The sequence below is a fragment of the Saccopteryx leptura genome, chromosome 4 (assembly GCF_036850995.1).
Source record: "Saccopteryx leptura isolate mSacLep1 chromosome 4, mSacLep1_pri_phased_curated, whole genome shotgun sequence".
NCBI classification, from domain to species: Eukaryota; Metazoa; Chordata; class Mammalia; order Chiroptera; family Emballonuridae; genus Saccopteryx; species Saccopteryx leptura.
The window spans coordinates 189,098,116-189,124,920 of record NC_089506.1 but is presented as its reverse complement, the minus strand read 5'-3'; the positions used below and the strand labels follow the sequence as shown (position 1 = coordinate 189,124,920).

The window sequence follows — 26,805 nt, the reverse complement described above, 5'->3', positions numbered from 1 at the left end:
CAGAGGCAGCCCTTTTCCTGCCCTCCTGCCTGCTTCCTCCCATTGCTAACATGGGACTCCAGTTCAGATAGAGGCTGCTCTGTGGGCAACGAATCCTGTCCTTGGCCAACAGCCGGCAGCATCGCAGGCAGCATTTTCACCAACCCAGGCATCATGTTGATTGACAGGAGGGCATTCAACCCGGCCCAAAGCAAGACCATGCGAGCCATTTTTTCTTTCAAATGCAGTTCTTTTCCAACATTGCCTGTAATAGCTTTGGTGCAGAGATTTGGGGGCCAGGGAGGTACATGAAAAAGAAATAAATAGCCAATTGCACAAAGCCTTTCCCTGGAAAAACCCAAGCTCTGGGGTGGTCAGGACATGTGGTTGTCCTCCCCCTTACCCCCTAGAGCTCTGGCTTTGCTGGTCGAGGCACAGATGGGATTCATCCCATTCCCCATGTAAAAGAGCTGTCCGGGAGAGGGAGAATGGCTGCGTGTGTCTATGTCTCTCTCTGTGTATACATAAATGTGTGTGTGTGTGTGTGTGTGTGTATGTATATATATATATATATAATAGGCTATATTAGAAAATTCTCTATGTATAAATATAAAACACTGGTATCCAAACATGACACTACAACTAACTAAAGTGCTTGACAGGAGTGGGGCAAATCTAAGTATATAGGTAAAACTAGTCATCCTGAGTGCCCAGGATGAGGGAGGGAGCTGGGGAAGCAAAAACATGAAGAAAAGGGTGTGCTGGCCCAAGCCAGGGCACCAAGGGCACTCTGGTTCCCCAGGGCCTTCTCGGCCTCTCTGACCACTGTCCCAAGTCAACACCACACCCCATCCCCACCTTTACCCTGCTCTTCCCACTACACTTCTGTCCATGAGAACAGTGTTGGAAAGCTGGGCATGGGGAAGAGCTCCCCCAGAGGAAGGCTGGTCAGCCTGTGTCCACAGCTTCCTCTCCTCTGTCCATGGGGTTGGGAATGAAGGGAGCACTGAGTATGCTGAGGGCAGGAGAGGAGGGTTACTGTCACCAAAATTAAGCATTTGGGAAATAAAACACCATCGCTCCTCTAAGCCAGGCCCTGCCTTCTCTGGTCCTGGGCCTCCTGCCTAGGTGGGGGCTGGAAGGAAGAAGGGAGGAAGCTGTCCTTTTATCTGCAAGCTCCAAGCAAAGCATTAGCATCTCCACCACTTCCAAGGCCCCTACCCTGCAAAGCAAGGCCCATTCTAGTCTGAGACCCACCGAAATACCATAGGCAAGTGGTTACCAGAGCTCTAGGGAGTAGAGGGGCCCCAGAGAGCAGGGAGTAGGCCCCCCAGAACACAGTGCTACAAGAATGGGTTGGTGGTCGGAGGTTTGGAGGCAAATGGGCTTGAGGAAGATCCAGTCTGGAAAAAAAAACAACCAACACAAATTGTTAGATTGGAGGAGAAAAGTTAAAGGCCACAGAAGAAATGTAATTCAGGATTCCCTTCTTCCTCAACATGACTGTGCTGAGGGAAGTGGCAATGTGAAGAAGCTAAGAGGCAAGTGGAGGCTGTGGGGGTGTGGGAGATGTCAGGCCCATTAACTAACTCACTCATCCCTGGCTTGGACAAGGCAAACCTTTATGAGGAAGGGGCCTGAGTTCCACCCCACATCACCCTTTTCTCCTGGAAGGTTTTTGTCCTTAAGCTCCAAATGAGAGGCCATGCCCCACACCATGATACACAGGGCCACTTACCATGAAGGGGTTGGTGGAGATGCCCGCTGGCTGGCTCAGTGGCTTCTGTCCCAGCTTGGCTGATCCTAAGTCACTAAAGGAAGAACCTGGGAAGCAAGAGCAAAAACTCAGCAGACACGAGCCCTGACCCTCATTCAGGTACTAACCAGCTCCGTCTGCCTCCCTGTAGCCAGGCACAGCTACATCCCATGTGGGCAGTGAAAGGGGGCTCCCTAACGGCGGGAATAAGGTATAGAGTAGTGAGAGGACACAGGCAGGTCTGGGGCTTCCCTGATTCCTCCCCTATGGTCCAAAATGGAACTAGCTCACATGTCTGGCTCCCTAATATTCCTGTGGGTACACATACACACCCATGGAGTCCCTAGGAGTGGGGGAGGGGAATGGGAATGAGGAGGGTGAGGTCTGAATCCCTTACCATTCTGCTGCTGAGCCACTGAGGTCTGCAGGGAGAACATCGGTGGTGGGAAGGTGCTGGCAAAGGCCCCGGTGGGTGGCACTGTCTGGGGGAAACCAGGCCCAGCACTGCTCATCGCAAAGCCAGGTCCTATGGAGTGAGGGACATGAAGCTCAGGCAAAGTTCTGGAAGGTAAACTGGAGATCAGCTCTTCCTAAATCCCTTCAAGGTGGGAAAATAGGACAGAGTTCTTCCCTAATCAGAGGTACCTGGTCGAAGTACCCTGAATGAGCCATGGAACTTAAGCTTCCATGCAACCCACCAAACCTGCCTGCTTTCTGCCCATACGGCTCAAGGCATGGAGAGCAGGAGCATAGTACAGAGCTGGGGCGGCTTTTGGCTACTTATTAAACTGAATCAACTAAAGCTAATTATTAGTCCTTTCGGTGCCTCAGTTACCTCATTTCTAAAATGAGGCAGTACCTATCTCCTGCGGCTGCTATAAAAATTAAAAGCGGATATAAAGCCTTTGGCACTGGGCCTGCCACATGTCTGGAAACTATTATTCTTCTCTCTTCAGGCCTCAAGATCTTTGAGAACAAAAAAAAGGGGGCATTTGAAGAGAGAAACGCAGAGGTTGAGGAGGGACAGGGTAAGAGAAGACCATGACTCTGGCTGATGAGGGCAGGAAATAGGGTCATGATTTCACATGGCTCACCTTGGACACAGAAAGGAGAGTATGGCTTCCCAAAGGGACACTGAGGGATGGAGAAAGGAAAACCGCTGCCACTATCAGTGCTAAAATAACTTGCACAACTGATGCAGGTAAGGAGCAGTCTGTTTTTTCTAATTCTAAAATTCTGATACTGTGACTGGGACGCTTTTTTTTTTTTTTTTTTTTTTAAGATTTTATTTATTGATTTTAGAGAGAAGAGGGAGAGAAAGGCAGGGGACAGTAGGAGGGAAGGAGTGGGAAGCATCAACCCATAGTTCGTTCTTGTATGTGCCTTGACCAGGAAAGCGTGGGGCTTGAACCAGCGACCTTGGCATTCCAGGTCAATGCCCTATCCACTGCACCACCACAGGTCAGGCAAAGATTTTATTTATGGATTTTAGAGGGGGGGAGTGGGGGAGGGTGAAGAAAGGGAAGCATCAACTTGTAGTTGTTTCTCATATGTGCCTTGACCCGGCAAACCGGGGTTTTGAACCAGTGACCTTAGCATTCCAGGTTAATGCTTTATCCACTGTGCTACCACAGGTCAGGCTATACTTTTTTTTTTTTTTTAATTATTTTTATTTATTTATTCATTTTTTTAGAGGGGGGGAGAGAGAGAGAGAGAGAAGGGGGGGAGGAGCAGGAAGCTTCAACTCCCATATGTGCCTTGACCAGGCAAGCCCGGGGTTTTGAACCAGCAACCTCAGCATTCCAGGTCAATGCTTTATCCACTGCGCCACCACAGGTCAGGCCAGGCTATACTTTTTGCCCACTAAAATGAGTCTAGCCTGGGTTGGGTGGGGAAGGGCAGTCAGGGGACCTTGTTTGGGAGGACCACAACCACCAGTTGAGGCTGCCTGCCACGTCTCCTGAAAGTCTGAGAGGAGGGTGAAGGAAGACACGTGCAGGGAAACCTGTGCTGTGCAGAGACAGGCCAGGTGACAGTCTGGGGAGCTTACCTGTGGCCAAGCCATTGGGCTGGAACGGGTTTGTGGAGGGCAGCTGAGGGTGAGCAGCAGGTGCTGTGAAAGGGTTGGTGAAGGCTGCTCAGGGGGAATGGGGTAGAAGTGAGAAACAGAGATGGTTATTTTTTTTTCACATTTGCTTCATGTTGTGATAACTGAGCATTTCTCTAAATCTTCTCTCCACTCCACCCAGCCCTACCCCGAGTCCTCAATTCCCTCTAGGACTTGGATCCCTTTCCTGGATCTCCCCAGGCAAGACTCACCTCCAAAGGCAAGTCCTGTGCTGCCACCTCTGCCAGTTGTGGCTGACTGGAGCGTGGGGACCTGGCCAGTCATCCCAAAGAAGCTGCAACATGGGGAGAGAGGTCGGCATGCACATCTTCCAGGACCAAGGAGACAAGCTGGGCAAGGGACTGGGGGATGGCAGACCCGGCACTGCCAGAAAGGAGGAGCTGAGTGGGCTGCAAAAAGCAAGGCCAGGGGTTCTTGGCTGGCTCTCCTGCCCTAAGGAAACCCTCCAATGTCTGTGCCTACCTGCTAGGGATACCTCCAGCTGATACCCCAGGTCCCAGGAGGCCACTCATATCTGTGATGCTGTTGGGCTGACTAGCAGTGACAAGAGGAGAGGCACCAAATGGAGTCACTTGGCTGCTCCCTAGGAAATAAAACAGGGAATGCTGGGCTGAGACTAGATGGAAGGGGCAGGAGAAGAAAGGAGGTAGAGTGCAGTGGAGGAGTGAACTGATCACATGAGAGGCACCACATGGATTCTCTGAGCCAGCCCATTCTTCCCACAGAGCACCCAGCTCTCACCACTGAGAATTCCAGGCCATGTGATCTCAGTCTCCCTAGATCCCAAAGCCGCCACTGCTGAGAGAAAAGCAGTTCTTCTTCATGTCAGGTCACCATCCCTCCTGCTCTAGTTTGACTTACACTTCTCATTTTTTTCCCTCAAGAGACAGAAGAGTCTGTAATTTCCTCAAAGCAGCAATTCCATTTATGGATACATCATATGAAGAGCAGGTAGGGGGTGGAACTGTGAAGGACAGAAAGATTCAAGGACACTTGGGAGACTCGTTGCACGTGAAGATGGCCCTGGAGGTGATGCGCACCAATCTCCAGCTGTCAGCACCCCCACCAAAGCTACCTCTTTTTTGGGAGCCCACACTGATGCTATGAGCTTAGGCACACGGCTCACTGGGAAGAGCCAACTGCAGGGTTCTCCTGCTCTCCCTGGTGTTAACGTCTAAAGAGAAAAAGCAGAGGGCGAGCCCCATGTGGTAGTTTTACAAAACTGTCCGCACAACAAGAGTCCTGGTAATCCCGAGCAATCTCATCTCACAGAAAGAGGCCGAGGCCCTGTCATTTTACAAAAGCCTGTCAACCATACTGGTCTGCTATGAGGGTAAAACAAAGCTACAAATGGGAAAAAAGTTTTATTTTTATGAGCACTGGAAGACTCATTACTGAAGGGAAACACTTGGCAGTGTCTGCAACATGACAGTGCTCAAGAACAAATGAATATTTGAATAGGTAAAGTGAGAACTGGATTCTAGTTTTAGTTGTGTTTCTACCACTTGCTACTGCTGTAATTTTAGCAAACCATTTCATTTTACGTTTTCTTCTCACTCTCTCATAGGGCGGCTGCTAAGGCCCTCTGAGATAAGTTTTTTGAAATCTAAAATATAACGCAAATGTGAGGTATTATCATAATCTATGATTTAAGAAACAATCTGCAGGGTCAGAGAAGCAAGAAAGTCTCAAAGGAAACATATGATGGCTGGCTTGATCTTGAACACAAGTGAAGAAGGCCCTCCCTGAACCCTCAGCTACATGCCCTGCTTCTGCCTTGAACAAGAGGCCACACCCATGGCCTTGGCCTGCTAACTCCTATTCACCCTTTAGGCTTAACAGAGGCATGTCTTCAGAGGAGCCTTTCCTGACACACTAATGTGAATTTGATCCTGGTTTTCCTCTCATAGCACCTTGTTCTTTTCCTTCATTGTACTTGACATATTTGTAGAAATATATTTTTATTTCTTTCTTTCTCAACTGTGTCCCTGCTAGACCAATTCCACTGCCAGGAATTTTCTTACAGATACAACTTGCAAGTGCAAAACATAACATACAGGGTTATTAACTACAGCACTGTTTAACAGCAAAAGACCGAATCTTCCTAAATATTCATCAACAAAAGATCGATTAAATAAATTATGGTATATATTATACATATGTTGGACTATTAAAAAATGAGGTTCTTAATGTACTGATAAAAGATCTAACAGTACCATAAAATTTAAAAAATCAAGGTGCAGAAATATGTCATAAAATATGTAAAAAGAAAAAGAAAGAGAAAATGGGACAATAAAAATGAGTAAGTAAAGGCCATTGGCTCCTCTTCCCGAGGTAGGGCTTTGGAGAGGAGTTGCGGCAAGAGACTGGCATAAGGCTGTGGAAACATTCTGTAGAATGGGAAACTTTAAGCATATTTGTGGAAAAAAGGGACGATGTCAGCAGAGGTGAATAAATGAAGGTGTTATTCAGATAAAGCTGATGGGACAAAACCCTGCAGAAAGTGGGAAAGGACAAGAGGGATCCTTCACAATGGAAGGTATTTTTCCTCTCAGGGACAAGGTGAAAAAGAAAGAAAAAGACAGGAGACAAGGAAGGAAGGAAGGAAAGGCAAAGTCAGACTGGTTCTCCAATCCAAAATGCTCCCTGGCTCCTTCAAACCTCATTCTGTTTTGTCAGTAAAGTTTTGGGCTTTTTTTCTGAATGTAGAGAAGTGTACTTTGAATCTCCATGTTCTTTCTTTTCTAAAGGCTGAGGCTATATCTCTCCACCCCACCCCCCCCCTTTTGAGAGCCTTATTTCTTTTTTGTGACAGAGAGAGAGACAAAGGAACAGATAGGGACAGACAGACAGGAGGGGAGAGAGATGAGAAGCATCAATTCTTTGCTGCGGCTCCTTAGTTGTTCATTGATTTCTTTCTCATATGTGCCTTGACCAGGGGGCGAGAGCAGAGCGAGTGACCCCTTGCTCAAGCCAGCGACCATGGGGTCATGTCTATGATCCCACGCTTGAACCAGCAGCCCTGCACTCAAGTTGGTGAGCCCATGCTCAAGCCAGCGACCTCGGGGTTTTGAATCTGAGTCCCCTGTGTCTCAGTACAACATTCTCTCCACTGTGCCACCGCCTGGTCAGGCTCTCCAAAAACCCTTTTTAAACGTATCTTCACTGTACGTGGTACTGAGCATAAGTGACAGTGACCAGGCTCTAACTTGGTAAAGCTGAGAATTCAGCAGGGAAGATGAGTGTCCAGTGCCTGCCTGCTACAGGTTCCAAAGATGAGCTGCTTCTGGTGTACCAGCACTTAAAAGACAGTGCTCCCCTTGGCCACTGTTCCTCTGCAACCTCTGGACTTCCGAGAGGAACAAGTGCTAGGCAATAGTGCTGCTGTACATATTTGGTCTCTAATCCTCTCCACTCCACAGGCCGTGAGGAAGGCTGAAATCCAGTAGGCTGGTGTTGGATCTTCTGATTTTCCAGCTCCAGGCCCTTCCCTTGCCTGACTGACTCAGGGTACATGAAATTTCTGAGCAAACACAGCTCCCAGTCCTCACTTAGGTCAGTCCTGCTCTGAGCCTTCATGTCAGGGAGCTCCCCTCAGTGAGGACCAGGTCCTCTGCCCTCCTAGGCTGTCCTTCCATCTGCAGGCAATGCTGTGTGACTCCCTGTGGACACTAGAGGGCAGAGCCGGCCCTCACTCAGGTGGAGTAGACACCCTCATTCTCAGAAAGGAAGCTACTGCTAGGAATGAATATCTGTGCTTGAGTTTGTTTCTAATACACTTCCACAGCCTCACTCTCAGAGCCTTATTTGTACACATGCTTTATAGCAGTTTCAGGGAGAAACTGCAGTTTTAGAAACCTCTTCTTTCTATGCTCCCTCTCAGAACTATAAAAATACCTGTACAATCAGACTTGTCAGAAGAAATACCCACTTCTTACCAATATCTCCCTACTTCATACCCAATAGTTCTTTATGTCACACTAACAGAAACAACCTTGTGATCATGGTGTGGTGCAAAGTGAACGGAATCTGCCATTTAGCCATTTAATTTTGGCCAAGTCACTGATCAAGTTTCCTCTCCTGCAAAATGGGGAATCTTTCCTTCCTCCTGGAGATAATCCATGGATGCTCCTAGCAATGGCAAGAGCTTCATAAATGCTAGTTGGCTCTGGATAGGACTGCAGACTCTGCTTTTTGAGATGGTCAGACAATGGACAAAAGATTTGTTAACATAGGCAGGTAGCTAGATATTGATGGGGAAAGACAGCAAAAGTAATTGGACATTGTATTTTATAAAACTTAGAAAGCCTGCTTCAGTAAAAATCTTCAACAACCCATTTAGCTTAATTTGCTAGAAGGCTAAAACATTCACAGATTAGCTCACTGTGCTCTCTAGACTGTTAAAAAAAGACCAGGTATTTCCAGTCCCCCAGCGTAAAACCAATTCATACCCAAACTATGGGGGTAGGACTTTCTGTTCGCACTTTAAGACATGTAGAGTAGATTGGGAGGAACCAACACCAGCTTGCAAAATTCTAAACTGATTGGTTAGCTTAAGGAAAGTTAATTCTTCCTAGCCCCAAAATATGAACATGGGTTTAACAGAGATGCGGCCCTTATTATTAGCCACGTTTGCAGTCATGCAGTGAGAGCTGGCAGCCAGACGATCTCCCAAGTACAGGCTTTGAGCAGTACATGGACTGGACTGAGTTGGGGTTTTTTTTTTGACAGAGAGAGTCAGAGAGAGAGACAGATAGGACAGACAGACAGGAAGGGAGAGAGATGAGAAACATCAATTCTTCGTTGTGGTTCCTTAGTTGTTCATTGATTTCTCATATGTGCCTTGACCGGGGGCTACATGAGACCGAGTGACCCCTTGCTCAAGCCAGCGTTCTTGGGCTCAAGCTGGTGAGCTTCGCTCAAACCTAATGAGCCTGTGCTCTAGCTGGCGACCTCGGGGACTCGAACCTGGGTCCTCCGCATCCCAGTCTGACGCTCTATCCACTGCGCCACCGCCTGGTCAGGCTGGACTGAGCTTTGATATAGGCTAAAACAGTGTTTTTCAACTGCAGGTCTGTGAACCAGTGCTGGCCCACCAGAAATTTCATGCAGGTCCACGAGAGACTGGCAAGAAATTTCTGGCAGATTGGCACCAGTCTGTGGACTGGCTGTTGAAAAACTCTGGGCTAAACCATGGCATAGAATATCTGAACTTTGATCTTTATACTGGGCTTATTGAAGACTAGACTGGAGTTTTTCCTTGGCAAGACAGACTAGCAGATTCTCATATGTGCCTTGACCAGGGGGCTCCAGCTGAGCCAGTGACCCCTTGCTCAAGCCAGCGACCTTGGGCTTCAAGCCAGTAACCTTTGGGCTCAAGCCAGAGACCATGGGTCATGTCTATAATCCCATGCTCAAGCTGGTAACCCTGCACTCAAGCTGGTGACCCCGCACTCAAGCTGGATGAGCCTGTGCTCAAGCCAGCAACCTCAGGGTTTCGAACCTGGGTCCTCTGCATCCCAGGTCGATGCTCTATCCACTGCGCCACTGCCTGGTCAGGCTATAAAATGCTTTTTATATGACACCATACACAAACCCTCTTTCCATTGGCATCAGAACCGATTATCAGTTTCATCCCAAGTTTAACCAGGAATGCCTTCTTTCTCTCGTTTAGCATTTTTAAAACAATTCTGCTAGAAATGCATTTTTGAACAGACCAATTTATAACAGCCTTGTATTGACTGTTTCCTTCAGGATCCCCATTCCCAAGACACTTCTCTCTTGCTAGCTAACCTGAATCTCCCTGTACCAATTTACATCCCTAGCAACAGCTCACAAAAGGGCCCATTTCCCCACAGAATATTGGTCCTAATCAAACTTTAATTTTTTCTGGGTATTATCTGCTTGTATCCTTTGTCCATTATTCTATTCTTTCTTCTTTATAGGTGTTTAAAAAAAAACCATTATGGCTATTAGCTTTTTGTCTGTTTTCCATGTTATAAGTATCTTCTCCCTGTTTTATCTCTTCCAGTTTTGTTTAGGACATCTTTTATTATATAGAATGTGACCTAGAAAATTTCTTTCTTCTTATTTTTTAGTGAGCGAGAAAGAGACAAATAGACAAGAAGGGAGAGAGATGAGAAACATCGACTCATAACTGCTTCACTTTAGTTGTTCATTGCTCCTCATCCATGCCTTGACCAGGGGGCCAAGCCAAGCAAGTGACCCCGTCTCAAGCCAGAAACCTTGGGCTCAAGCCAGTGAACATGGGATCATTTTGATGATCTCATGCTCAAGCCTGTGTTCAAGCCTCAGGGTTTCAAACCTGGAATCTCAGTGCCCCAGGTCAACGTTCTATCCACTGCACCACCACTGGTCAGGCATAATTTCTATTTGTTAGAATTTATGGAGATTTTGTTTCCCTCTCTATGGTCAAATTGTAAAATGGTTATAAATTTAAAATTACTATGTATTCTGTCTTTTGGTTACAAAATTCTACTTATCTTTATTAGATCAAACTTGTTACTCAAATGGTTGACTTCCTATACCTTACTTGTCTAGCTATTTTATTAATTTTGTCTAGTATAGTCTTCCCTCTTCATTGGTTTATTAGATTTTCTGATAGTTTTTGCTTTAACAGTTTCAAGGCTATCCTGTCAATTAAACTTGTTTTTATTAACTTTTATCAATATAAAATGTCTTTTCTTGTCCCATTCAAAAATATTAAAAAAAACCCCAAAAAACAAAAGCAAGAAGCCAGTTCACAGTATCACAGTGGGAAGGCTGTGGGCAGAGCAAGAGAAAGGAAGGCTGGGCCCTGGGTTGAGCTCTGCCACTCTGTGGGTAGCACAACTAGGGAAACTGTTGAACTGCCTTCTCTCTGAAAGGTTACATTTGACGGGCTCCTTCCAAACCAAAAAATTCTAGTTATCAGAGGACCCAAGGCAGGGTCCTACCTTAGGTAGGCTGTGGGGTGGGCAGAATAACTTACCAAAGCTGTAACTTCCAGTTAGCATCCGACTGGCTGGAAATGAGGGTGGAGAAGGGAAAAGGGTGGGTAGGAGGGGGAAGAGAGAAAAAGAGAAGATAAGTTACTGGCTTCCCCAGGCACTTGCTCTTTACAGTGCTCCAGCTGCCCACCCACCTCCAGGAATGTCCATGGGAAGAGGGGCAGGCCAAGGGCTTAATGCCTGGACAGTTAGGGAGGAGCTGAATGCTTTAAGGCAACCTTCAGACTCCCTTTCAGTTGTACAACATAAAGTACACAACAGAGTTTACAGGCTTCAGCTCTAAGAGAGATGGATAAGGACTTTTGGAGATTGCCATGGACTTTGATCCCACCCTTGACCTTTGGGCATTTTGTAACCCAGACAATCGGAGCACTCTATAGGAAAGGTCATGTCCTTTCTCAGTTTTTCTAGGACACAGGTCTCCCATACTTCCTAGTCAGAAATCTCCTGGTGTACAACCTGAAGCTCCTGCTGCAACTTTAGCCATTTTCCTTCTACAAAAAAAGAGAGAATAGAGCCCCCATTTCCTAACAAGAATCTCATCGGATTCCTATCACTCTTTCCTATAGCTTCTTTTCTTTGTCTCCTTTGCACAATTCTTTAGGTTGGTGCAGATGTGAATGATGGGTGATGTGTGGGTGTGGACCACTGGATGCAACTGGAAGAGAAAGGAAACTGGTGGGCAGAGTTTACCTGTGGCTGGTGTCTGGGCCTGGAATGGGGCTTGGGCACCTAGAGGAATAGTTCCAAATGCAGAAGAGCTGGGGCTACTGCCAAAGGCATCGAAGTTGGCGAAGCTCCCATGGGAAGGAGTCTGGCCTAGAGGTGGAGGGAATATAAAGATTATATAGATAAAATGTATATTAATCTATATAACATACACTAATTCTAAAAGCCATCAAAGGCCACTCGATGGAACATCTGCCTTTCCACACGGTCCTCTTCAGAGGGAGATGGCAGGGGCCTTCGGCAGAGAGCGAGACACATGTGGGGGAAAGGGGATCTCAGAGGCCTCCCAGTTCACTCCCCCACCTTTTTATCCTTACTCCATGAGGCATTAACATTTTTGTCAGGGTCTAGTTTGGGCAGAATCATGTGAAAGAAGTTATTTTCTGAGGGGAAAAGGGGCTTAAAAAGAAAAAAAGGGAAATGATACCACTTTATTCAACTCAACTAGTCGCTATTGCTGATCTCTGGGAAGAGGGCAGGAGAAATGAAACACGGGATAATCCCCCTGCTCCTATTTTAATAGAGAGTGAAAGTAATAAAAAGGCTATTTTCAGTGTTCTAAAAGAAAGTGCTAGGAGCCCCCAACTCCCAAACATAATCCCTGCCATACCCATTTGACTTCAACCCTCCAAATCCTGATGCTTCAGAGTTAACATCATGTTTTTTTGTGTGAAGACAGCTAGAGTTAAGTGAAATCTGGTCACCCTAAGGGAGTGAATTCCTTGTGTTAAGGGACACAGGCTATAGGAAGGTTCTTATTCCAAGTCCACTTACCTCCAAAGGCTGGGAAGGCAGCAAATGACGGTACTGCCTGGGGAGCAGCAAAGGGGTCTCCACCAATGTCAGCCAGCAGGTCAGTACTGGCTTTCTTGACTGAGGAGTGGGGAGGGGGCTGAGCACTCCGGGGCTGGGCTGTCCGAGCCTGAGACTGACTGACAGACTTGGAGAAGAAGACAGTACATATAGCACTTGCAATGCAAGACATCCCTAGCCCCTGCAGGGCTCACAGGCAGTCCCCAGATAGGCAAATGGAGAGAGAAGAGAGCAAGAAACTGCACTCAACTGAGAGGATTCCTGGGCAGAAGTTGCCTTAGCCTTGCTCATACCTAATTCCTCTGGCCTCTCAGTACACCAGCTCCCAAAACCATACATTTTAGAGCATATTAGTCAAGGTAACCCTGACATATACAGGGATGTTGCCCAACAATCCCCCTGGAGCTGTTACCTCCTCCTCTTTCCCAGGTGCTTGAAGCAGAGTCCCGGCCCCTTCTGTGTTTCCTTGGAGGAATGGTCAGGTTTGGAGTTCATACTCTGACTTCCCTAAATACCACTTCCTGTTGGGTTCTTTCTTCCAAAAGATATGAGTCCAAGGTGATAGATGCAAGACATAGGTAACAGCAGGGCTGAGAACCAATTCACAGCTCCTGAATTGTTGTCTGCTAAGTCCAGGAGATTTGATTTAGGAAACTGACACTCCTGTCTCCCAAATCCCAAAATAATCTCGAAGGGCGGATCTGAGAGTTACCTGGCTAGCGGTGGAGGCAGCAGCTGAGAGAGACGGCATAGAATCCCCCAGAAGCGTCCGCAGAGGCTTCCCTTCTGGGATGGAACCCTGGAGAGGAGTGGAGGCACTGCCTTTGGTATAAGTGGTCCCCTTGATTTGATCCGGGGGGACATACCTTCAAGAAAGAATAGTTAGGTTGAAAGGAGAGGGGTAAAACCTTGGGCCATGCTCAGCTTAGGTGCTTGGGAAAACACAGGTTATAGCAGCCAAAATCCTTTCTCATTTTTCCCTATTAATTTTCTTTTTGGAACTAAAGGGAATTTAGCAACATAGCCAAGTTCTGCCTATATTGAGATTCCCCTCTACTGTCAGATGCTCACTTTTTTCCTATTCAGTTTGCTCTGGCTTGTGCCTGTTATTCCGTCCTCTTTCTGAGTGTCAAACCATCTGGGTTTCAAGTTATAACTCCTGCAATAATGCTGAAGAGGCAATCCCATTTTCCAACTTCCTACTCAAGTTCTCCCCTTTTATTTCCTGGGTGTTTCTTCAGATTCCTCTTTCTAGTTCCACAGATAAATTTCCGCCACCTCATCTTCTAAGAGCTCACAACTTCTCCTGCCAGCTCCCACTACTTTTTGATAAAACCCCTCCCACTATAGCATGTATGGTCTCTACTCTGGAAGAATCTTCTTTCTCCTGAGGACGCTCCCAGTAGGGAATCCAAAATGCTGCTTTAGCTACATCAAACTTGCTGCTCTCTGCATTCTCTTCTCCACTCTACAGTTACCCCCCAACACCCACACACTGCAGAAATCAAACGATGGGAAGTGACAACTGGGCAGAGAGAAGGCAAGGGAGAACAGAGATGTTGTTTCCCTCTTCCAGAAAACAGCATATATATAAATCATGAATGAAACGATGGGCTAAAAGCCTAAAATTATATAGGACATGTGCTTCCAGCCACCTCTCTCCAAAATGAGATCAGCTGGGCTATAAAAACCCCCAGTCCTGCATGCCTAGTTTGCAGACCCCCTCCAATCACTCTACTGTCTCCCCCAAAGAGGGAACATGAAAGCTGTAAGGTTAGTGATGGAGAACAAGTTGTCTTTTCACATAGCTTTGTCATTTTGAAGGTAGAACTTAGTCCAACTGAATTTGACTGAAAAAGACAACCCAAGTCTAGTTTTTGAGAGAAGCCCCAATTCAATTCTAGAAACTAGACTATCAGATAAAATATGTATCGGACACATGTCTCTATATTAATCTCTTTCTTCCTCCTTACCATCGCTTCTTCTCATATTTTTCCTGGAGAAACTCCTTTACTTTCTGAGGATCCCTGGAATCTGGTATTAAAGCTGTCCGAGGATCAAAAAGACCCAGCCAAATCTTCCTGCAAACCTAAAGGAACGGAGTTAGGTACAGATGAGTTGGGGCAGAAAGCATGAAATGGCAGTGATACCACTTCCTGTTTATTCATCAATATTTATTGAGACATAATCCCTGTCCTCACAGAGCTGTCATCTAATGGGAGGTCATGCCTTAGATCAGTGGTCTCCAACCTCCGGGGCCGCAGACTGGTACCGGTCTGTGGGCCATTTGGTACCAGTCCGCAGAGAAAGAATAAATAACTTACATTATTTCCGTTTCATTTATATTTAAGTCTGAACAATGTTTTATTTTTTTAAAATGACCAGATTCCCTCTATTACATCTGTCTAAGACTCACTCTTGACGCTTGTCTCTGTCACGTGATACATTTATCCGTCCCACCCTAAAGGCCGGTCCGTGAAAATATTTTCTGACATTAAACCGGTCCGTGGCTCAAAAAAGGTTGGGGACCACTGCCTTAGATAAATAAAAATGAACTTATAATTATATGATGTAACACAAATTACAGAAGAAATTAGCTGGCCATGAGAATTATAGGTAACTAAATTTCAATGGGTGTGGGGTCAGGGACAATTTTCAGAGCTGTGGCTTCCAGAACACCCTCCAGAGGCCCTTGTTTGCACCCATCAAGTAAGTCAGTCACCTGTAAGTTATACTGTTAACAGCGAGAATGGCATCTTTCTACCAGCAGATTTAGCTGAGGAAGGGTTTTAACTCACATCCAAGTAAATGACATGGACTTAAATCTGGGTTGCTGAGGCTCAAACAGCTCTAGGAGATCTTAATCAGAGGGGCAGGCCCAGTCAACTCTAAATGCTCATCAAGTTGGAGCTCTAACCCTTTTTTCCCCTGAGTGCCCAGGGACAGACTTCTGCAGATCTTGCTCCTTTCCCTGATTCTTCCAAAAAGGGGCCTAGACAAACCATAATTTGTATAACTAAGATTCTGTAAATACACAAATGTATATAAAACAAAATACCTTACATACTAAAAAGTAAGAGAAACTTGACCAAAAAGAAAACTGTAGAATTCTCCTACAATCTTGAGTCAAAGCTGCCCAGCAGATAAGGCAACGACAGAGTGTAACACTCCATCAGTGGTAGCTCACCTCGTTTCCACGTGACTGCAGGAACACTACTTCAGGCTCAGTGAAGGTTGTCATGGAGATGGACTTGACTCGATGAGGGGGATTCAGGCCTCTCCTGGGGGGTGAAATAGAAAGGAAGAGAAGTATAATGCAGTTAGCTCTGCAAGTGTGTTTATGGAATGGGGGAAGGAGAAAGGATAAAACAGCACATAAACTAAGCTCAAGCAGAACTCCCTGACTGAAGCTGCTTCCTAATTCAAGGAAAGAAGGGAAAAAAGAATATTTGGAAGCTTCTAAAAAGAGCTAGGGACAACAGAGTCAGAATCATATTGTGATCCCTACCATTCCGAAGAGGAAGACAGACTCCTCCTCCAGAAATCTCCTCTACCTTGGCACAGACCCCAGCAGTTCAGGGTCAGCTGAGGGGGTACTGCTGGGAACTCGGCTGTGCAACCACTTCCCATTTCCTGTTTTATCACTGTTTTAGACCTGAAGCACATCCTCAAGGTCCCAGAGCCATGACACATAAATTCCACAAGAATGAGGGAAGACAAAAATGAAGGCCCATGACAACTCCTAATAATACTAATGCAGATAAAATTTGGAGACAAAAACCAGAATCCCTAGGCTAACTGCCCCTCTTATTGTCTATACAGAAGGCTGGTTTGGTAGTAGGAATGGAGAGGATCCCTCTCTTTCAGGAAGAGATCTCTGGGAAAAAAAATACTCTGGACTTTCTCATCTCCAGATCTTTCAATAAAGCAGGAGGAAGCCAGGTTCAACAATGAAATATGAGATTGGTATGAGTCAGGAACATACATCTGTAGGGATGCTTTTGTGCAAGCTCTGTGTTCTTTTAACTCCCTGGGAGTCCGGTTCTGCCCACAGAAGCCCTGCAGAGATTACGGCTTTCTTGTCCCCCCTCCTGCCCTCCAGAGTGTTCTAACAGGGGAAACTTGGGGCTAAGCCAAGCAGGGTTTCATAGGTTCCCCTTTTCTTATACCTTAAACTTGGCTCTGGTCTAGACCTACTGCCCTCAAATTAAAACAAAACTCAGGAAAGACAGTCTAAACTGATGAGGCTTCTTCAAACTTTTATGCTCCTGGAGAAAATGGGTGAATCAAGATGTGAAAATAAAAAGCATTGTAACTCTAGAATAAGGTTGTGGTTTCACCTTCAGGAAAGCAAAGGGAGAAAGAATAACAAAATTTACCAAATGGAAATCCTAGAGAAAGGTGGGAAAGACACACGTCTTGCTCACAGGTGTACACACAGAATAAAGGTGCTCCTGCCAAGTCTAAAAGAATGGCACTGTTGCGGTTAGTGTAAGAGAAGGTGGAGGCAGGGAGGGAGGACAGATGACACAGTACAGAGTGAACAACAAAGGGCAGGCCCCTTTTGGATGATAAATTACTGATTCTAACAAAGGACAGGACACTGGAGGCTACAAAGGAGGCTAAAATTGAGGGCACTTTCAGCAATTCTGCTTTTAGACATTTCAGTAAAGGGTCTCAAAATAACCCTTTCAAAAACAAGCAATATTAATGAGGAACTGGTGCCCCTAGTAAAGATAAGAGCAGGAAAAACCAAAAGCCAGGCTTCGTTACTATATGTCAAACAATAGCTCTTAAACTTGATCTGCCCTGAAGACTCTCTTCTGATCACATTTCAGAGATATTCTAGTTTTCTCTTGTAAAGCCTATGTTACTAATGGTTTTGTTTTGTTTTTAAGTCCACACAGCCTGCTTCTATATGCCTTCCCTTGCCCCCTTTTACCTTAACAACTAGGCCCTTTCCCCTTAGAATGCCAGACCTTTCTGATGTCTAGCCGGAGCAGATCTATCTCTATGATTCTGGTCACCTCCCTCTAACAAATATTCACTTTGCCGAAACACAAGGCATTGTGGTAGGCACTTTGGGGATACAAAAATTATAGAACCTAGTCCTTGATCACCAGACTGCTGGCTTATAAGAAGGACACAGGGAGTCTGGACAAGAGTACTTCTCAATGCAGTAGGGTGCAATTTAGGCACACAGCTGGATCAGGGATAGTTAGCACCAGGATGCAGCAGTGGGAGAAGGAAGAGAAATGGTCAGGGGAAAAGTAAAAATGTATTGTGTTTACACTAGAGAAACAGATTCTAAGCCTATCACACAAAGGTCGCTGACATTTCCGGAAAGGAGAACCAGAACCAGGAACTGTTTGCAAAGTATAAATAGGGAGATGTGCTTCCTTGTAGAGGGAGGGGAAATGACTTTACCCCTCCATCAATCTAGAGAGGATACTTATTTACAACAGACTTCCTATGGCTAAGCTTTAACTAGAGAGTTTTTCTGAGGGTAGGGGAGATGAGACAGGATGAAAGGCAGGCAGAGATACTAAGTGATTTAGGTGCTCTGGGCCAAATGAATCTGATGGAACAGGATGTTTCCATAGCACAGTACAAAAACCATTGCTTTGACCTTGATGTCTGTGGACTGGATTATGCACCATAATCAGAGTCACAGTTTGGGGGCAGAGAAAATTCTCTACAAGGCAACACAATACTCTGCAGCCCCTAAGAGGGACTAGTTTCACAGCCTATGAGTCAGAGAATTTGTTTTTGAATCACAGAGAGGCGATAGCTGGCTGAGAGAAGCAATTTGGAAACAAGAACTCCCCCCTCCCCCCCCCAGTAGATGACATCAAGTCGTCTAGGAGTGTTGCTTTCTCTTGGGTCCATACCAGCATCATACAATGGGCCAGATGTGAGCCAGACCCAACTCTCTAACTTGTATGCAGTCTCTCCAAATTAACTCAGATTCTCCCCAAAAGAACTGAGAGCGAGGAGGAGGTATTGCCCTTTAGTTATTACAGCAAATCCATTCTGTTCTTTCTAACAAGGAGGTGCTGGGAAAAACAGAGATACATTTATTTGTCCAGAATAGTGCATGTATTACCAATTGAAAGAAACAAGTATATTATTAGGACGTAAGCCTTCGGCCCAAAGTCTTTTTCCACTTTGATTTCCTTTTCACACAGATGCATCTAAATGACATTTGAAGTACTCTCAATCCGTCTTTGAAGTAACTGAATTACTCGGCAAATGAAGCAACTTGCAGAGTTCCTAAAGTCTGCACAACTCTCTTACCCTTTCTTTCCCCTCCCTTTATTAAGCACCCTACTATTTCTACAAATACCACAGCTTTCGTTTCCTTTGGTCATCACCCTCAAACGCCCATATTTTGCTTCTAGCTTGCTTCATACAAAGCCTCAAACCTGCTTAGCTGCTCAGATAAGAAGGTTCTGCCAGGTCAACAATGGAAAAAAACAGTTCCACCCAGCACCCGAGTTCTTTCACTTGTGCCAAATCTGAACTTGGGAATTCCTTACCTCTGAATATTTGTGTTCAAATTCATACACCCCAGATTACCTCTTCACTCCAGGATTCCACTCCTCTGCCTAAGCACGGTTCACCTAACCAGTTAGTCCTTATCTTGAACCAAAACATCACCAGGAAAAGTCCCTATTAGAGACTCTTAATAGTCCCGAATAGGAAGGCTCCTCTATTACTCTGCCCAGGGTCAATTTCACTAATTTTAGGAAACTTCTTCCTAATCTAAATTCCCTTGCTTCACGCCATTTCCTGTTATTGTTCCTCAGTGACAATGATAAGCAGCTGTCCTCTCATGTAGAGCCACTAGAATCCTGATGTTATCAGCTGCCCTCCTCTTCGGGCTTAATGCTAATCTCTTTACATTTTTTTCCTTTCTTCTCACCCCTCTGGTAATTTATTATTTTCTTAGGGACTTTTCAAGTTGTCCATGGACTCTGTATGATAAAGTAATTAAGTTTGTAGGGAAACTGTCCAGCTCTGCCCAGCCAAGGTGATTATGAAAGGTGAGGTGAGAAGAGATGGAGGAATGGGACTAAAATAAGGACAAGGTACATGTCTCTCTCTCCAACTCAGTCAGATGGAAAAGTACTGAATTATTGATTAACATACACTTTTCCCTTCATGCAGATAAAAAGCACTTCAGCTAGGAGCCACAACTAGCAAGCCAGACAGGGAAAATAAGGGACAAGGAGGGTAGGAACTTGTCATAAGAATTGTCAAGCATATCTCTTGACACCCAGCCCAGAGCTCTGTCCACCTTAATCCTGACTCAATCTCTTCATCAGAGTCAAGTTGTACAGAACTAGAAGAGTCGAGTATCCATTACTGATGAAGGACAATGGATTAAAGGATGGATACAAACAGCCAAGTCATAGAAGCATGTCACATACTTTGCTGAAAAAATTGGGTATCAAAAGTAGTGCCCATCCCTAATGTCAATGAGATCTCAGGCCTCAATACATTTTCTTTTTACAGAAAAGTGGTTTGTTCATTGAGGTATGCAAGCAAATGAGAGCAAGAAAGAACATCTAAGGCTCTGCTTTGGAAATTTCTGTTTTAGCAACAATTTTTACACCAACGTAGCTTCAAATGGCAGATTCATCCTCTTGTAGAAAAGTCAGAAATAGAAACAAGCACATGCACACATACAGGGTGGGGAAAGAGTAGGTTTACAGTTGTGAGTATGTGAAACACAGTTCATTCTTGTACAATTTATTAATTATTGTATTATCTTCCATATGACCATTGGAAATGAAAAGGATCTATATCAGGTTAAGGAAATTAGGTCTTAGGAGAAAACCAAATGAATAAAAACTAGGTCAGATTTGGGACCTACAACTGTGGTAGGATATATCAATATATAAATTTAGAAACGGCAGAAACTATCAGCCCTTCTCTCAGGCCCTCACACCAACACTGTGGGTTTCTGCTCAAGTTGAGAAAGTATTTCTCATTACAAAAGAGATAGTGAAAATGAGTTTACACGTGCAGCAACGAAGGCCTAGTCATCACCCATCCACCAATATTAAAATCTGAATTTTTCTTCAGATCTTGGGAAACTCAACCTTGGCTGGAACACTTAACTTTGCTATATCAGCCATTGCAGCCAGCTGGGAACTCTGGTTATTCTTCTCACTGCCCCCAGGACACTCCACCCTTTTAAGAGGTAGACATATTTGTAACACACTCAACATTAAACTGGCTTTCAAAATCCAAAGCCAATTTTGCTGTCTCCTCTCTCTGGCTACGGTGCTAAATATAGTACTTCACTCCCCTCCTCCAATATACTCTTCATTTTAACAAAGAATATTTCTTCACTTTTTACCATCATGCTTCCGTATGAGTTCCTACCCCTTTCTGGCCCATGCTGACCTTTTATTTACTTCATAGCATTTATCATTACTTGTAATTATATATTTAATTATTTATTTAGAGTCCAGGGCCTCTACTAGGATATAAGCTACATGAATACAGATACTTTGTCAATTTGGTATATTACCATAGCTCCAACACCTAAAACAGTGTCTGGGGCTAGACAGACACTCAATAAATATTTGTTAACTGACTGAATAAATGAATATTTATTCTGATGGCCTACCACAATTTCCACTTCCCAGCATTACAAAATCATAATCTATGGGCAATCAACCATGTAGATTTAAGATGTTAACTGGTGTGTCGCTGTGGAGCCAAGCCTCTGTATTGCCTGCTGAACTGTGTCTGCTCCCTCTTCACTCTGCAGCCTGCAAGAAGTATGCCCCCACTTCATACATTCTGCCTCTGGTCCACCTGCCAGCTCCCAGCCCCTTCCCACATCACAGGACACAGGAAGCAGTGGTAGAGCCTCGGCCTGGTGTGCAGGAGTCCCGGGTTCGATTCCTAGCCGGGGCACACAGGAGAAGCGCCCATTTGCTTCTCCATCCCTCCCCCTCTCCTTCCTCTCTCTCTCTCTCTTCCCCTCCCGCAGCCAAGGCTCCATTGGAGTAAAGTTGGCCCGGGCTGGCCCGGGCGCTGAGGATGGCTCTGTGGCCTCTGCCTCAGGCGCTAGAGTGGCTCTGGTTGCAACAGAGTGACGCCCGGATGGGCAGAGCATCGCCCCCTGGTGGGCGTGCCGGGTGGATCCCAGTCGGGCGCATGCAGGAGTCTGTCTGACTGCCTCCCCATTTCCAACTTCAGAAAAATACAAAATAAAAATAAAAATAAAAAAAAATTTGTTAAGGCCCCTTTAAAAACTTTATATACCTTGCTCTAGTCTGTGCTAATTAGCACTCCAATTAGTAAATGAGAAGTACCACCAGAACCCAGGCAGACAGTCACAGGCAGGGAAACTAAAGCTTTTTTATAGAATTTTATCTTGTATTTCTCTCCTTATAATCTCAACATGCCTTCAGTTCAGCTTCATTTATTGGCCCAGCATCTTCTTGGTTCTTCACTCTGTTCTGACTTCCTGCTAACAAAGGGTTGGCCTAGCTTTTCATTTCCCAACCACCAAAGTATGTTCCCTAAAGTCTACCACTTCAAGAATCACTTGGAGCCTGACCAGGTGGTGGCGCAGTGGATAGAGCGTCGGACTGGGATGCGGAAGGACCCAGGTTCGAGACCCCGAGGTCGCCAGCTTGAGCGAGGGCTCATCTGGCTTGAGCAAAAAGCTCACTAGCTTGGACCCAAGGTTGCTGGCTCCAGCAAGGGGTTACTCGGTCTGCTGAAGGCCCGCGGTCAAGGCACATATGAGAAAGCAATCAATGAACAACTAAGAAGTCGCAACGCGCAACGAAAAACTAATGATTGATGCTTCTCATCTCTCTCCGTTCCTGTCTGTCTGTCCCTGTCTATCTCTGCCTCTGTAAAAAAAAAAAAAAAAGAATCACTTGGAGTGACTCTCATTATGCTTCACCAAAATACTAAGCAAAAATGTCCTTTCTAGAATTTTTTGAAACTTAAAAAAAAAAAAAAAGGCTAGTAGATTCCTACCACTTGTTCCCATTGGAACTTAAGTCCTTTAGAAGTTAAGCCCTAGTCTGAGGTACATACACCTTAACAGAGCCAGGCCTCTTGGGGTACTTTTCTATTAAATTAATCAATCTTTGGGCCACAGTCACCTCTACTCGGTATCTCTCCAGATTACAGGCATTTTGCCTTTTCTTTAATGGGATCAACAATAATGACCACAGGGAAAAGTGGTAAAGTTTTACAAACTGTGCACTGATATATAAGGAGTTAACTTTTCTAGCAAAAGAAACCAGGTTTTTAAGGTGCCCCAGATCCCTTCCTTCTCCTTCTGTCCTGATTGAAAGATATTCATTATATAAGGGAAATGTTATCTGTGGGATACTTTAAACCAAGATCTATAAAATAATGATAATGTCAGCACTTCCAGTGTTTTATCTTTCATTTCATCACAGCCAACCATGGGAATGAATTAACACTGTTTCCTAACATTTTCTTCCTAGGAGCTAGACTCTGATATATCATCATTATTCTTCCTTTTTTTTTTTTTTTTTTTTAAGTGAGAGGAGGGGAGATAGAGAGACAGACTCCTACATGCATCAGAGACAGAGATCCACCCGCCAACCTCAGTTGGGGCCAATGCTCAAATCAATCGAGCTATTCTCAGCTCCTGAGGCCAATGCTTGGACCAAACCAGCTATCCTTAGTACCCAGGGCTGATGCCCAAACCAATCAAGCCACTGGCTGTGGGAGGAGAAGAGAGAAGGGGGAGGGAGGGAGAGAAGCAGATGGTTGCTTCTCCTGTGTGCCCTGACTGGGAATTGAACCCAGGATGTCCATACGCCAGGCTGATGATCTATCCACTGAGCCAACCGGCCAGGGCTGATATATCATTTTTAACCTCCTGCTTCCCTTTATTTTTTTCAGAGCTTATAATCAGATTTTCCTCTTCATAACAAGATCTTCAGGAATCTGCTTTCTCTACTTTATGCTGTAAATATTCATAAACTCTGCTCCTTCTCTCCTCAGAGTACTTGTCCCCTTCTCAAGTTTCTATTTGTTTGCTTCATTTGCATCTCTATCACTTTTGACACATTTCTGTTTGGATTCTAAATCATTGTCCCAAAAGCCACAGTGGCTTTTACTTAGACCAAAGTTAAGTTCATTCTCACAACACACAAGTGAGGTTGATCAGAACACAGAAATTTGGCAAAGGAGGTAAAAACTGAACAGAGAAGTAATTCTAAACTGTATCTTAGAAGACCTGGGTCCTCATTTCTGATCTGCCACAATCATAACTAATATCAAACTACAAATGCTGAAAACAGCAAGCCCCATATGGCATTGGATAAGTTACTTAACCTCTCTATGCTTCTATTCTCCCATCTGTCAAGCAAGAACAATACTGTTCCCTCTTTGGCTCCTAAAGGTGTAAGAAGAAACAGGAATGATCTCCTTATTAAAAATAAAACCACCAAACAAATCATGTATTAAATAATACTAAAAAATGGTCAAAATAAGCCCCTTGATAAACTTATAAAAAAATAGAGACACAAGCTTGGTATCAAATGTTAATCATGCATCTAACCAAATAATTCCCTAAGGGGGAAAAAGAAACTTACTATATAACCAGAAATCTAGGCTAGAACTGTGGTTCTAAATTAGCTCAGGCACGACCAAATACAGTGCCTGTGCCAACTATAGTGATAAGATTATACAACAAATGTCCCCTTCCCCCCAATCTAGAAAGAGTTGCCAGATGTCACTACTAGGATCAAGCCATGGCAACGAGGAACTTAAAGATGTACTGTAAATAATTACACTTATGGATGGCTCATTCAGCTCTCCAAACGGTTGGAAAAGTTAAGCTCTCTAAAGAACCCATCAGCTCTCATCATCGCTTAGATTGGTAAGATATCTACTGCTGGATAGCATTTCAAAGTCCTCCAAGATTCGGATCTGCACCTGAACACTGGAAGATGGCTACTTACCTGTGAATATGTTTGTGCTGTCAACCTAGGTTAAGTCACCTATTTTAACTTGGTTTTTCCATCTCACACTCCACGAAGGGCAAAAGCCAGAAGGAAGAAAGGTACTCCTTCATCTTAAGCCCAGTTTGCCCTACTACCTCTTTCCTTTATGCACTCCATCTTCATGAAATTCCCTTTCAAGGTTTATGTCATTCTCAGGCCTTTTAAATCTCTAACCCCCTCCCCCCCGTTCCCTTCAATTATCCCCACTTTCGGTTCTCCTTGTCTCCCTGAGGGAGTTTCTCCATTGCGTTCCGGTGTCCTTCCCTTCCCCTGCAACGCCACTGCAACTGTGTGATTTGCCTTCCTTGCCCCTTTCCCTTCCCCATGACACCTCTGCAGCAAAGGATTTTCTCACCACATCGGGCGCGTCCCCAGGCCTCCCCGCCGTCCCCACCTCTGTTCCTTCGCCCAGGGTCTCCGCTGTCTCCCACGCCGACTCTCTGCTCCTCCTTCCCGGTCCTCCCCCCGCGCCAGTCAACTCACAGGAGGCCGGAGCAGGTGGTGCATACGAAGCTGCCCACGGTGATATCCACGTAGGTGACCCCGCGCTGGGCGCACTCGAAGCAGTGGCGGTTCCCGGCCTGACTGCAGCCACCCAGCTCTCGCACCCGGCGACACCACACCTCCGAAGCCGCCTCCGCCTCCGACTTTCCCCCGCCGACCCCGCCACCCGGGCCTGGGCCCTTCTTCGCCGCCATCACCATGGCTGCCCACTCCCTCGAGCTTCCTCGAATCAGCAATCGTCCCTTCAACCACTGACACCTTCCCGCCTCCTCAGTCGCCTCCGCACGCCTGGCTCCCTTGACAGAAGCTCGGGAGCCCGCGGCGTCCGCGCGAGACTCCGCAACCTCCGAGCCTCGCCTATCCTGCACACTGACTAACTAGTCTCCTCCCTCCTCTTCACTCTGATTGGACCGACATTAGACTGTCTCTAGTTGCCGTAGCCTACAACGCCACGCCCCATTGCCTTCAGACCTCAGGCCTCTCCCATTGGACCATAGAGATCCTGCCGCTAAGACTGTGAGAGCTCTCTCCTTGTCCCCGCCCCCTCTCGCCACTGTGTCTACGGCAGCCCGCCTCCTAGACTCGATTGGTGAATCCTCGGAACTCGGGCTTCGACGCCAACTCTGATTGGCTATCGAGGCTGCAAAGTTAATACGCGAGACAGAGTAGGTGTCCCGCGCGTGCGCAGCTCTGGTCCTTCAGAAGGCTAACATTAATTCCCGCCAAATTTCAAAAGCTTAATCTTAGCTACAACTGTGTAGAGAGGCACGCACAACGCATAAGAGGGGCGGAGGAAAGAGAGAAAGAGGGAGTTCCCAGAGAAAGAGAGATGAAGAGAGAGGGCTTTATAAATGCTATTTACTCCTACCCTATGCCATAGGAAATCTCATTTTACAGAGTCTTAGGTTATACAGTTTGCAGTAGGTCACACAACTGGTACATGGCCTGCATCTGGGTCCTCTTACTTAGAAACACTGCTTTTAAAAAGAATGTATTGATTGATTTTAGAAAGAGGAAGGGAGAGAGACAGACAGACAGAAACATCAACTTGTTCCTGTATATGCCCTAACTAGGAATCAAAGCCAAACCTTCATGTCTTCAGATAACTCTCTAACCAACCCAGCTATCCAGCCAGGGCAAGAAACCCTGCTTTTAATCACCACACTATCCATAGAATAGTATTTGACCATTCGTTTGACAAACATTTATTGACTGTCTACTAGGTCTTAGGCACTGCTCTAGACAACCAATCAAAATTCCTGTCTTCATGGAGGTTACATTCTAGGAGGGGAAGGCACACAATAAACAAGTTAAAGAATAATCAATTAGTGGGTTTGGGGTTTTTTTTGTAATAAGTTCTATGCAGAGAATTAAAATAAAGTATTGTAGAAGAGAGTGACTTGTTGGGTATTTTAGTATTTTAGACTGTTCAGGGGAACTATCTCTAAAGCAGTGATATTTAAGCTGAGACCCAATTAACAAAAAAGAGTCTGCAGTGATAAAATCTGAGGAGGAGCAAGCCAGGGAGGGGAAGTGCAAAGTCCCTGAAGCATGAAGAAGCTTTGTATGATAAAACAGCAAAAAAGAAAGCCAGAGTGACAAGCATGGTGAATGAGGGGAAAGTGGAGGGATTATACTAGAGTGGGACCAGATTATGCAGAACCTTCCAGATTTTGGTAAGGAGTTTAGATTTTTTTTTTTCTAAGTGTGATGGGAAGCTGTATTAGTTAGAATTAGGTCCCACTGATACAGAAAACCCAAAATAATCAGGACTTAAGTCAAATGTATTTTCTTTCTTTCTCATGTGAAAGTCTATGTAGGCATTCCAGGGCTGGTGGATTGCTCCACTGTGTCAGGGACCCA

General features: G+C 45.4%; 1 protein-coding gene across 2 annotated transcripts; it reads right to left on the bottom strand.

Moving 5' to 3' along the window:
* AGFG2 (ArfGAP with FG repeats 2) lies at positions 1 to 25,331 on the bottom strand. 2 transcript variants are annotated; one of them, XM_066382269.1, is made up of 13 exons: positions 24,794 to 24,836; positions 15,603 to 15,696; positions 14,389 to 14,504; positions 13,128 to 13,281; positions 12,377 to 12,542; positions 11,567 to 11,692; positions 10,855 to 10,887; positions 4,326 to 4,446; positions 4,055 to 4,137; positions 3,786 to 3,869; positions 2,133 to 2,261; positions 1,718 to 1,803; positions 1 to 1,382 (listed from the first exon to the last, which is right to left on the bottom strand). In XM_066382269.1, the coding sequence occupies exons 1-13, from the start codon at positions 24,796 to 24,798 to the stop codon at positions 1,323 to 1,325; spliced, it is 1,257 nt and encodes a 418-aa protein (XP_066238366.1). In that variant the 5' UTR covers positions 24,799 to 24,836; the 3' UTR covers positions 1 to 1,322. The 2 variants fall into 2 exon arrangements, with proteins under 2 accessions (XP_066238366.1, XP_066238365.1); XM_066382268.1 differs by lacking the exon at positions 24,794 to 24,836 and adding an exon at positions 24,922 to 25,331 and having other exon boundaries at positions 2 to 1,382.
* Between the last annotated feature and the right edge of the window lie 1,474 nt (positions 25,332 to 26,805).

Bases quoted from the DNA above. Each gene is read 5' to 3' on its own strand.
- AGFG2 (XM_066382268.1), bottom strand. From the start codon at position 25,142: ATGGTGATGGCGGCGAAGAAGGGCCCAGGCCCGGGTGGCGGGGTCGGC. The intron at 14,505-15,602 runs GTGAGCTACCAC...CCGTTCCTTTAG, and splicing joins TGCAGTCACGTGGAAACGAG to GTTTGCAGGAAGATTTGGCT. The intron at 1,804-2,132 runs GTAAGGGATTCA...CTTGCTTCCCAG, and splicing joins AGTGGCTCAGCAGCAGAATG to GTTCTTCCTTTAGTGACTTA.